Genomic DNA, 12,270 nt, shown 5'->3' on the forward strand with positions numbered 1-12,270 from the left:
TAACTCTAGGGACAAATGTAAATATCATTACATCAGCTAGAGGAATCCTTCTGATACACAGTTGCTGAAATCCAGCATTTACTGAGAAACAGCTAAAAAGGAAAGATATTCTTTATGTGTTTTGATTACCAAATATTTGCAAGCACTGCAGCTGTAACTAACCAGTTAACTTCAAATCACCTGAAACACCTTGATACCTTCAGGGACATTTTCCTTATCTACTTTTCCACAGGTTTCACAAAGTTCTTGTAAATGCACATTCAGAAGAGCAAAATTTGAAGGACTGAATGACTGCAATGTTGGGGTTTGCTGAACCCCAGCACTGACCCACCATGGGTTAACCTGTAGCCACCTTTCTCCCCATTCCCAAGATATACCAAGGTACTCGTAAATCTGTGTGGCTTTCCAGTGATCCCATGCTGAGAAAGAATCATTTTGTGCAAATTAACTGAAAATACTCCCATTTCAAACATTTATCTGGAAAAAGGCTGATGTCTTAGTATTGTTAACTTCATCTACTCATCACAAGACAGCCACATCTCTGAATTCTGAACCTCACATCTGTGTGATGACTCCAAATATCAAATTTCTCTAGGAAATCGTGGAATTTCTGTGGAAATTGTGATGTCCATTTTGTATTTATAGCAAATTACCTATATCACTCTCCTCTGTTCAATTACAAAAACTTTTAGGAGTTTCATCTATAAACCCCAGCTTCTCTTGAAGTAAAGATCTGTGCTTTATAACACCAAAATAATGATGTGAATGCTTCCAATTCATTAAGGTGCTGTGACTAGCCTAAGTGGAATTCATCCTGTATGTTTAAAATTACAAATCTGCTTATGAATCTTGACTATCCAGTGTTTTAAAAGGGAAAAGTTATAGAGATGATTGTTCCTTTTTCAAATCATTAATACCAGAGTATTCCAAGATATTATTACACAGGCAGCAGAAAGTGACAAACTCAAACAGATTACATGTAAGAACACAAAAAATGCAGCTCTAAAGAGAGTCTCAGGAATTACTTCACAAAGACATAAAAATGAGCAAGTCCCTCTTCTGAACACAAGGAACAGGATGTCTCTCCTGTTATATGCAGGGCTAGTTGGTAAAGTTTAAAAGGAACATTCAAATAGAACAAGCCCACAGTGTGGGGGGGGGGAGGGGGAATTGTTTTACAGTCCAGATTTCCAAGTTTTTCATACCAAAGTCCTTCTTCTTAAGAGGAGCAGACTAGGACTGTGTAGGATTTTTCAAGTTTTAAAAACAAGTATTAAGTAGCTTAACTATCAACTGCAGCAAGCAACCACTTGCTTACAATCACTTCAGTGCTTCTGAAGAAGAAGGAGACAGCAAATGTAATCATTATTTTCTCAAGGGTTTCTAGACAGAACCTGTGTACAGAATAGCAGACATCTGATCACACCAAAGAACTGAGAGTCACTGACATATTAATTCATTAAAGAGCGAAGGAAGCTTTAGTTATGGTAAATCATGATCTGTAAGGGCTCTCTGAAAGAGTCAGCAATTCTGGGGACAGGGAAATCTAACTGATGCAACTGGCTTCACTACTGAACTCTTCTGGCAAAGTCCTTCACCAAAGCTACTTAAAAAACTTAAACTGAAGAGGAATGGTCCCTGTACTGATGCAAGACACAAAATACAGAAGGGAATAAATTATCAGTTTTGTATGTGGGAGAATAGCACCAGTGGAAATCTGACAGGGCCTGCCTGCTAACAGGTGGTGGTGCTCAATGCACTCGTGTGCAATCTGAAAAGTCAAGTGAGAAGCAAGGTGACAAAGCCTGCCAATAGGATTGAGATACTCAGAGTAATAGAATCCAAAAGACAAGTGTGAAGAAGTGCACAAGAACTTAATAAAGCTGAGTGCTTGGCTATGAAATGGTAGATCAAAGTCCACAAATCAGGAAATTAACATGACAAAAGAACTGGTATTGATGATCAGAAATATGGAGTAGCTTCCATACAAGGAACAACTCAGAATACTGTCATTCTCTATACTTTCAAGTCAAGAGTGGAAGAAAAAGGAGGAGAACTATAGAAACTGAGTGGCAGGGATGGAGTAAGTGAATAGAAACCAGCTTTCCACTGTCTCTTCTCTAAGAGCACTGAGGGGCAAGCAGCTAATCCAGGAGGCAGCCACTTAAAACACAAGCTGAGGAGCTGCAGAACCGAAAAAGGTTAACATGGTTTCCTAAAGGTTTTTTGAAGCGAATGGGCAGATTTACAAAAGATAGCTCCAACACAGGCTGCCCAAGACAAAGACACCACCTCCTGTTCAGCAAGTCCCCAAGCCACAAACTGTTGAAATGTCTCCTCCTCTTCTGTTCTGCACTCTTGCACCACCACTCAGTCCAGAAGAATCTTTGCTGTGGTCTCCTATGGCTGCTGTTACATTCTCATGAACAAAGCCTGCTCTCTCCTTCTGGGTTGTTCCAGTCAGTGCTGCCTTTACCCAGCACGTTCTGCACCCGAGGACATGGAATGAGAACTTTAAGACTTTAAACGGCAAGGGCAGCACAGAATTGCCTCAGGCCCACTGAGCTACAGTGCTCTAGTTCTTCATCACAACCAGGAACAGCCACGCTTCATCAAACACCCCTGGTTCTGTAGTGCTCGTTGGGTTTTTTATACAGTATTTTAATACAAGAATTATGGCTGAATAAAATTATGTTACATGAACAGACTGCACTATGACTTTAAAAAAGATGTCCTTACCCCTGGAATGACCACAGCCCCGACTCCATTCTTCAGTTTTGATCTTCCTCTGCCACCTCTTCCTGACAGACCTGCTCCACGGGGTCTCCGCTTCCCCGGGAATCCTGATCCCCGGCCCTATTCAAAGGAAGGTAACAATGTAAATGCAACCTCAAGTTCTTTTGCTACACGGGATTCAAACTTGTTCAGTTTATCCAGGGAAAAACATAAGTAAAAAAAACAACCCTGTGATTTCAGGTGAGTGGGAGCAAACCAGGGCATGGTCACTAAATCTCAGCATAGATCTGTGTGAAATACCTTTAATTAATTACATGGCATAATATGATCACCTTTATCTTCAGCGAGAAAGCAGCCAAAACCAGGAATGTTTGTTTACTGCTCAGGAGTAACTGGAATTAAGGATTCCCCCCACCACTTTCCCCTACCTCAGTTGCAAGGTTTCCAAAATATATCTTTTATTCTACGATTCATTTTTCTTTTCTCTTTGAACAGTCAGCCCAAACAGTCATGGGACTTCTGCACAGGGTCTGGACACTTGATTACTGGTAATCACAGATGCTTTTCTTATACTATGAATAATCAAGTGAAACCTGAAAGTTTTTAGGATTGAGTCCTGCTCACAAAGCCAAGTGGGAGCTGGCTCCATAAAACTCTCTTAATTCAGCATATACAGAGAGAGTTTTTCATATTAATTCTACCAATTACACCCAGATCAACATTCCCCATAACGTGAAGCTTTTCTTACACGATCTCCCCTTATTTACAGACAGCTTCTTTTCTCCCTTCCTTATTTAAGATGCAGATGCAGAGTAACAGTGCTGTGCTTTGGAGTATTCAGTGTGTTCAAACTACAGTTATCTTTGGGAGAGCAAATATGTTTTTACTAATAATTACCTGTTATTCATATATTACCTTAAGTTTGAAATTCCAGGGCTTCTTGGTTTTTTGTTTTGTTTTTTAAATTTTGGAAAGAACTAAGAACAAGAGGATTCCTAATCCTCCCATATCATTTCCAGAGAAAAAAAGAACATATTCATGTCCCCAAATTCTGGCTGATATATCAGACATCTTCGTAACGTGTTTCAGAGTCTCCAATCTGTGTAATTGATAATTATGGCATGTACTCAAATAAGCACCTTTCCTACTACAAAATAAGCACTGAGATTATTTATTGCCTTTCATATTTGTCAATAATCTCGGCTCCTGGCACAGCCCAAGCACGGAGTACAGAGTTATGGGGTATCCAAAGGTTTGCTGCAAAATATTTTAATACCAATGCAAAACATTTGCTCCATGAAACAATATTGATGGAAGCAAGGAAGCTCCCTGGGGACTGTGTCGCCAACAGACGTGAAGGGTCTTTACTGATGGAGACAGGAGTTCCTTGGATGGAAAGAAGCACTGTGGGCTCAATATTCCCTACAGTATATCTCAAATATTCCAACTCCTTTAAAGAAGATAAAGAACTTTATGGTCATAATTAAAGGGGGAATTGAAGGATTCCAATGTTACAATTTTATTAACATCCACCTAATAAAGGAAAGAAATTAAATTGACTCACACACCAAGTTAATGTAACACAATGACATCTGAGGAGTGAAAGGAAGGATGCTGCTGGAGGCTGAGGTATTTATATGTACTGAAGTGAAACAAAAAATGTCCTTAGAACCTATGGAGCTAATACATATGCACACACAGGACATACAATCATCAGTTTTTGAACATGGTAACTCTTGTGACAAGTTTCTTATTTTCTGTTTCAAAACAGGTGTCAGTATTGTTATTTTCACACAACTAGTAACAGGAATAAGCACATACTTGTATCAATGTTAATGCTGAATATTAAACTGAAAATTAATGCTTAAAGCAGCAAAAGCTAAGCTGATGTCAAATTAAAATAAAATTAGCATGAGAGTTAAAGTGAGATGGACTTAAATAATTGGGAAGCTACAGCTATTTGTCAGTTTCATAATTAAGCTTTTTTTTTGTGTTTGCTTAAACCAAGTAATTCTACTTTAGTTACTTCAGGTGTTTTTAATGGTAAATGTCACTGCGGATACAAGTTCTGGTCTATCTAATCAGGTAGGAAAGTTGTTATTTATTCCCCCATCAGCTAAAAACAATGTCACTTTGAATCCACTCTGCAAGATTTCTCCACAGCAACAAATTCAAGGCATCCTTCAGATCTCTGCTCCTTTCCATGCCTGGCTTACTTTACTGCCAGTCTTAAGGACATTTTCCCTCTCAGGTAATTTATTTTGACGTAAAGCCAAGCACAAACAGGGATGTACTCAAATACACACAAAATTTGGGCAATATAAAGTATTCTTTGCCATTGAAAATCACGGCAATGCCATCATACTGTATATTCTGGAGAGCTCACATCTTTTAATCTGAAACCTCCACAGTTTCCATAAATTTTAGAGGTCTTGAATAGTAACAGAACAGAAGATTATTTAAGGTGTGAGATACAGAATTTCATCAGTAATCTCTACAGCAGAAAGATAGCAATGGATACATGAAAATAAATTCAAGTTATTTACCACTTTGATGCTCCAAATGGCACTGCCAGGAAGCTGTCTGGATTTAAAAATGTCCCGACCTTCTGAAATGTCTGGGGACCAGGAAGGTGGGCTGACTGTATTATTGGTACTCCAAGCCCCCTAGGATACGGTAGGTGAGAAAATAGATGTATAAAACTTTGCAACATAAAAAAAATGAAAAATTAAAAAAAAAATTAAAAAAGCAAAAAGCAAGCAACAAGAAAAAAAAATCTGAAAAGCAAAGCACATGCAGGCATAGGCATTTCTACATTAGCTTAAGTAGTCAATTAGTTCACTGAGTGAGTAGAAAGTGGGAAATTTTTAGGTTCTCATTGAAACACACCCTAAAAATCAGTATTTACTTCCAGCTGATGGTTAAGTAGAACAAAATGAGTTTTTATAAACAAAGCTTAATACAAATCTAAAGCAAGCAATCAGAACAACAAATTACATGCCTAAATTTTATTACATCAGTGAAGAAGACAGTAGTTGGAGGTGGTAACATCCCCTTCTATATTCCAGATCACTTTCTGAAAGAACTGATGGCCTCAGTTGACTTTTGAAGCTAAACTACCCCCAATCACAGCAAAAACTAGTCTGAGAAGCACAGCTAACAAAAGGAATATAAATAAAACACAGGACAAAAGAAAAGGAAAATAGCCATGGTAATCAACAAAGCAACTCGTTCCTGCAAATCTGCCACAAATAAACCATTATAAAACACTACCACTGATTTCTTTTCACCCCAGTGTTTTCATGTTATGTTGTGGTATCACATTTTAACATGTCATTATGTACATGTAATAAGAGACATCCATACATATCCTTGTGTACCTACAAGCTCCTTTAAACTAATTATTATCCCTATTTATGTACTTTTCATCATAGTGAGATACTGTATGACTGTCACTAGAAATAAAGCAAAATTAAAAGAAAATGTTAACATGGACAAGGAAAAAAATGCTTAGGCCCCTCATAGAAAGTAAAATCTGTGGAAGACTTTCTCAAGCATGGAAGAAAGACTGCAGGAGACAGGCATTATAAATAACTTCACTGCCAATTTACACATTAGTTTAATAAAGGACAGTGTATTTTCCTAATTCTGAATTTGTGAGAGTAAAGAAGTATTGAACACCAGGATGAGAAGTGGAACTGATGGAAAGTGTAGGTTTACCTTCCCCAGAATGCCATTCAGCAGCAGAATCCCAGGGCTGATATGGAATAACCTCATGCATAAACCAATCCCAACTATTCACAACTGTTCACAAGGGCAAGCCCAAACACATTTACACCTCTGAATACTGGGATGTACAATAATATTAAGCATCAAGGAATGGTTTTGCAAAATGCGTTGGGTTGGTTTTTCTTCTCTGAAATGCAATTTCTCCATCAAGAACATATGGGAAATGAGTTTCTTTGGAATCAGTAACTCCATCAAAACATAAATTCATCTTGGACTGCAAAAAGAGGTGTCTTGCTAACAGCTGCACTGACTGAAAACAGAGCTATCCCTGAAGTGATCTGGCACAGCAGAGCCAAAAGACTAAGGCTGTCAGTGACCTAAAAGCCTAATTATGGATAGAAGTCACATGGTAAAAACACCAACGCTCGGTGCAACCCACGGCGTGGACAGTGGTATTCAGCATGAATTTGTTCTCTGGGAGTTTGGCTCTGCATGCACAGGAAAAGGAATATGGACAACGTAACACTTAAACAAATAACAACTTGTCAATTCTGCCCACACGAGGTGGTAACCGGACACTCAACCCACAAATGCTCAGTACCCAGAGCACCTGTGTGCTTGGGATGGCCATCAATGCCTGCCCTCTGCCAAGGGGCTTCCAAAACCACTCTCCAGAAGAATGGCTCCTGACAGCAGCTGCTCAAGGGTTCCAGTCAGTGTGCTGCAATTAACACTCTAGATTGGAAGGTTTTGCTATCCCAGTTTTTTCCTTGACTGGTGGTCATCATGCAGACAACTCAGAAGATCAAGAGGTTCATCACCCTCAAACAGGGGAACAGTACTGGGCAGAAACCTTCTGCACCTTCAGACCTAGAGATAGATGAGTCCCTGTTCACACCCAGGGCACAAGGACAGAACATTTGTGACAGAACAGGGACATGATGTCAGAAATGTGGGAAAGGAAAGGAAATCTGATATACTAGTAGGCAACTACAGCAGCAGGACTGTGGCAAAGGAGATCTGCCTTAACTATTCCAGCCATTGTTTTAATATCACATTAACAGTCAATTTTAGCAGGTAATATTGCAACTTTCACTGAATTTTAATTAGCTTCCCCACTACTTCTAAAATTCATAATGCATGGTATGTAATCAAATGGCAACTCGAAGAAAATCTATTTATCAAGGAAACAATCTTTACATCAACCTGTAAAGGAGGCAACATGCTGATAGTGTCAAAATTCAAGACCTTAAACATGCTGAAAATACTTAACTAAAATTACCTACTCTTATTTTGGAGGTACAAAATTATTCTCCTTTTAAGAAGATAACTTTTATAGTAATTAAATACATTCAAAAGATTAAAAAGCTAAAAGAATATTAAACCTGAATATGAAATATTCAGTCTTGCAAAACAAAATGATTTGTATATGATTCATGAACCATATTGTTAAGAATCAAATTGGAAATTTAATTTTTATTAAATTTTACTGTAGATCAGAAAAATTTGAATTCTTAGTCAGATAAACTTAATTAAAACACACATTTTCACAATACCACGAACAAATGAATCACATCAAAGAGATGCATTAATTATATTTTGGCTTTTAATTAATGCCTATTACCACACAACAGTGAAGAGAAAGTTCCATTCGGTTCATTTACATCAGAACCCCAGCAATAATTATGCACTGTGACAGAAACAGGAAGTTCTAATTCTCTATCATATTCTTGAGTCCTCAAAATTGAACAACACAGCTGCAAGTAAATTATAACAAAAGGAAACCCAGTGTCAGGAAGGGTCAGGAGATCTCACTAAATTACCACTGACTGTGTTTAGATACTTAACGCTTTATGAATCCTGCTGCAATTACAAATGCACAAAGCTGGATTTCCAATTTAATATTTAATGTGATTTTAGGATTGTGAACAAGCTTTAATCACTTAAAAATACAGGTCTCCTCATTAAAAAAAAATAAACAACCAAGCATGAAACATAACAACCAAAACAAAAACTGAACCCTGAAGAAGACTCTTTTTTTCCAACATCTACCTTTACAACAACATTAGTGATACCATGTAAGTGAAGACAGAAAAAAAGCCATACCATTCAAGACAGCACACATCCAAACCCATCATAATGCTCTGTCTTTTATGCTCTCATTTAAAAAGAACTCTTAAAATACCAATGGATATCCAGTGTGTTGCAGAACAGTGATCACCAACATCTTCATGATGAAAATTAAGTACCTCTGAATACAGTATTCCTCAAGGAACACACTCTGGAATAACACTAAAATAATATGTATAGAATTTACAAAACCAGAAGAAGTTTATTGTTTTTTATTTAAATTTTTTCTACAGAATGCTCTCAACTCTTCACTGACCAGTGTTTCAGTGCCAAAGTATGTAATGCCTTCCATTTACTGACTTAATCTTACGCTTTCCAGTACATAGTGCTATAGCAAAAATAACTATTTCAAATCTGCTCAATTCAGATACACAGAAAAAACACACTATTTAACATAGACCTTCACAGAAAATAGCCATTTTCCTTGAGAAGATTAATTTCAAAGTGGATCTATGTCAGATTAGTCATTAATAAACTTGCATGATAATTTCTACTAAGAATACTGCTTCAGAAAAGAAAAAATGGAAACTATTAAAGAAAGGACCTGCCCCTGACTTAAATTTGCAGTTCATAGGCAAGAGTGGAGCATCTCCATATTCCATGGAGAAGAAACTGGACAGACACAACTCCAAGGACAGCACTGTAAAAACCTGACCATGTTAGCAGCTCAGGGTGAGTATCTATGATTTACAAACACTTAAATTTCAAATTTCATATACATGTAGAAGTTAATTGGCTGCACTGTGGACTAGGGGACAGGAACAGCAGACAGTCCATGGAACAAAACCCCAGTGAGATGCTGAGCCTGGCAGGTTGAGGGTCCTCTCACAGGGCAGAATGCAGCTTTCCTGAAGCTAGGGTATGGGCAACATGCTGTTCTAAAAAGCACTCTCAGTGGAAGGGCACCTTACTGACAGGAGCTGACATGTTCCCCAAAGTGGATTAAGTCTGTACTAGCCAAAGCCAATTCATAGAATTCCTAACTGTACCTACACTTTCATTTATACAGAGCTCCATTTTTGGTTAAAAGCTGGATTTTCTCCTGTTGCTCCTAAGCAAAGACAGGATGCCTGCAAAAATGCCAAGGGGCAGAGGGATGCTGACATCAGTGACGCTGGCTACAGCCCTTGAAGGGGTTCACAAAGTCTTTTTAAGCAGAATACTGTTGTCATTTTTGAGTTAAGTTTTAGTCCGTTCCAAACAGGAGCAATGTGGTGTTGCAGACACATCACTAAAACAAATTACTAGTATCTAAAACTAGAAATCACTTCAGATTATGCATAACTTTGTATTCAGTGGCAAACCAGAATAATTACTCAAATATATTTTATTAGCAATTGCATTAACAGATTCTGAAGAAAGAGCTGATAATTCATCCTACTGCCCAGCACAAGACATTAATTTAATGAGAACAAACCCAAATCAAAAACTATCCTTCTACATGGATTCCCCTGACACCAGTGAAGCACGTGTCTTACAAAATTCAGGAGAAATATACCCAGGATCCAGAGAAATTTTTTTCTTATTCTTCTTTACAGGAAGTTCCACAAGCCCACTGCAATGGATATATTACTGCATTTTTAAAACAGGAGAAGAACATTTCAACAAACCAAACTGCGTATTAGAAGCTTTCAAACTTCTAGGAGAGAGTGCAGAATATTACCATTTGTGAAATTATGTTGGCTTGTCTTTGGGGTTCACGGAGTGATCAGACTCCATGAAGCAACTATTTCGAACTTGGACAAAGAACAAGTTCTGCAATGCAAATTCCTTTGCACAACAGAAGAAAGCAAGCAGGGGTGAAGCCAATGTTAACTTCACCAGGCACAGGAGCCACAATCTCTATGGAACCCACCCATTTGTGTAACCTTCTGCCCTCCCCTCTACGACAGGCAGCCAAGAACTGCAGCTGCCAGGTAACATTTGTATGGCATAACCTCACACCTGACACAGCAGCAGTATCTGCTATTTTATAAACAGAAAGAAACAGACCTCAAAGCCATAAAATGAACCCACTTTTGAGAAGACAACTGATCTTCAGTGCCACCCAGAGAAGAATCACACGTGACCTGGTTTACTTAGAACAGCTACATCTATAACTTTATAGAAGAAACCTATAACTTTATAGAAGCACCTTTTCCTCCAGTATTGTTTTCCCCATTTTTTTACCTGCTTTTAAATCAATGTGATCACCTCCAGGTGAACAAGAACTGAAACACCGTGTTAAGTTAAAATGTTTTAAAATAAGCTTATGTCTCTTCTTGATCTGTGGAGTTCCTACGGCATGGAAAATATGATGGAACATCACCAGGAGCTCTTTTCTCAGCTGCCAGCACCTGCCCTGTATAATGCTTTCCAAAAGCCAGAACTGGAGAAAGCATCCATTCTGAAGTGTCTATAGTACTGACACAAAAAAACAACAGGTCTTATTTCTCTGGTTTTATACCTGTTGAAAATCTGCCTGCTTGCCTTCCAACCCATCCCACAGAACCTCCATGTAAAAGGAAAGCAAACTGTCTGGATGCAAACCTGTGCCGTGTGCTCTGGGCTGACCCTGCTTGAGCAGGGAGGTTGGATCCATTGTGATCCCTTTCAACCTGACCCATTCTGTCATTTTGCTTCTGCTCCTATCCACAACTCTTCATTTGGAAAAGTACACGATTCATTTTAAGAATCAATGTTTTCAGCAGAAAGAATAATTTAAAACCCCCAGAAAATAAGCCTAAACCTACTTCTGTCTGCAATCCAAAGTGATTTAAATACATGCCTTCCACATCGTGGATTCGTCCAATTACATCTTGCTCAAAAGGAAAACACCTGCCTGTAACTGGACATTTAAAAACCTTTTTTTACATAGTCTACAGAAAATCATTCAACAGCTTCCAGTCCCTCATCAAAAGCCCAGAGTACAAACTTAAGGGTACTGAAGACAAATTTGTTTAAGGTACTAACCTATTCTGCAAATATGATATATACACCTGACTGTACAGTGACCCAGGAAAACCTAACTGCAGCACAACAAACACTGATCTCCTAAACTCAGTGGAAACAGCAGAAAAACTTTCCAGAACACTCTCTCATACTTTAGAAAGCAAAAACTGGAACCCTTAGGTGACACGCAAAAAACTGAAAGAATTGTGCAATATATTAAAAAAAGCTTTGTTTACACGAAGTCCAGAAAAGCATGAAATCTCCAACCAGAAAGTCCCAAAGATTAAAAATAAACTGCGATGAGAAGATGAAACACTAACTTGTCACACTGACACACTTTTGGTATAGAATTTCACCAACAAGAAATGAATACCCTGGACTGATAAACCCTTTTCCCTGGAACACAACTCGAATAGAGAGAAAGATGCTGCAAAAAGTGATAAACTTGACGATTCTTTTCACTTATCATAATTAATCCTAGTCAAACCACAATGATTTGTACAAGGCAGTCCTTGCATGGTATTTCCTCATGTAACAAAATCACGAAATTATTTACCACACCATTAGAAATGTTGATGAAGAAAATATCTGGCAGAGTAACAGACAGAAGTGCAGAAGGCTTTCCTCTAAAGCCAGTTTAAGAAGCTTTAACACATTTTGAAAGTACCAGCCAAAATAAATGCATATATGAAAAATATTAAAAGGTAAGTTAAATAGCACAGCATTATGTCTACCTGCATTTGT

The 12,270-nt window shown here is 38.1% G+C and overlaps 1 protein-coding gene across 14 annotated transcripts in view; it reads right to left on the reverse strand.

The window, feature by feature from the left end:
- The window catches only part of KMT2C (lysine methyltransferase 2C), a 190,672-nt gene that overhangs the window by 65,920 nt on the left and 112,482 nt on the right, over window positions 1–12,270 (reverse strand). For 13 of the 14 annotated variants that reach the window (XM_062506335.1, XM_062506325.1, XM_062506282.1 and 10 more), the window contains 2 exons: window positions 5,283–5,402; window positions 2,740–2,856 (listed from right to left, as the gene is read on the reverse strand). In XM_062506335.1, the coding sequence (XP_062362319.1) occupies window positions 2,740–2,856; window positions 5,283–5,402 (237 nt within the window). The remainder of the gene's footprint in view (window positions 1–2,739; window positions 2,857–5,282; window positions 5,403–12,270) is intronic. The other variant, XM_062506292.1, reaches the window with a different exon arrangement.

This window comes from Cinclus cinclus, chromosome 1, assembly GCF_963662255.1.
Source record: "Cinclus cinclus chromosome 1, bCinCin1.1, whole genome shotgun sequence".
Taxonomy (NCBI): Eukaryota; Metazoa; Chordata; class Aves; order Passeriformes; family Cinclidae; genus Cinclus; species Cinclus cinclus.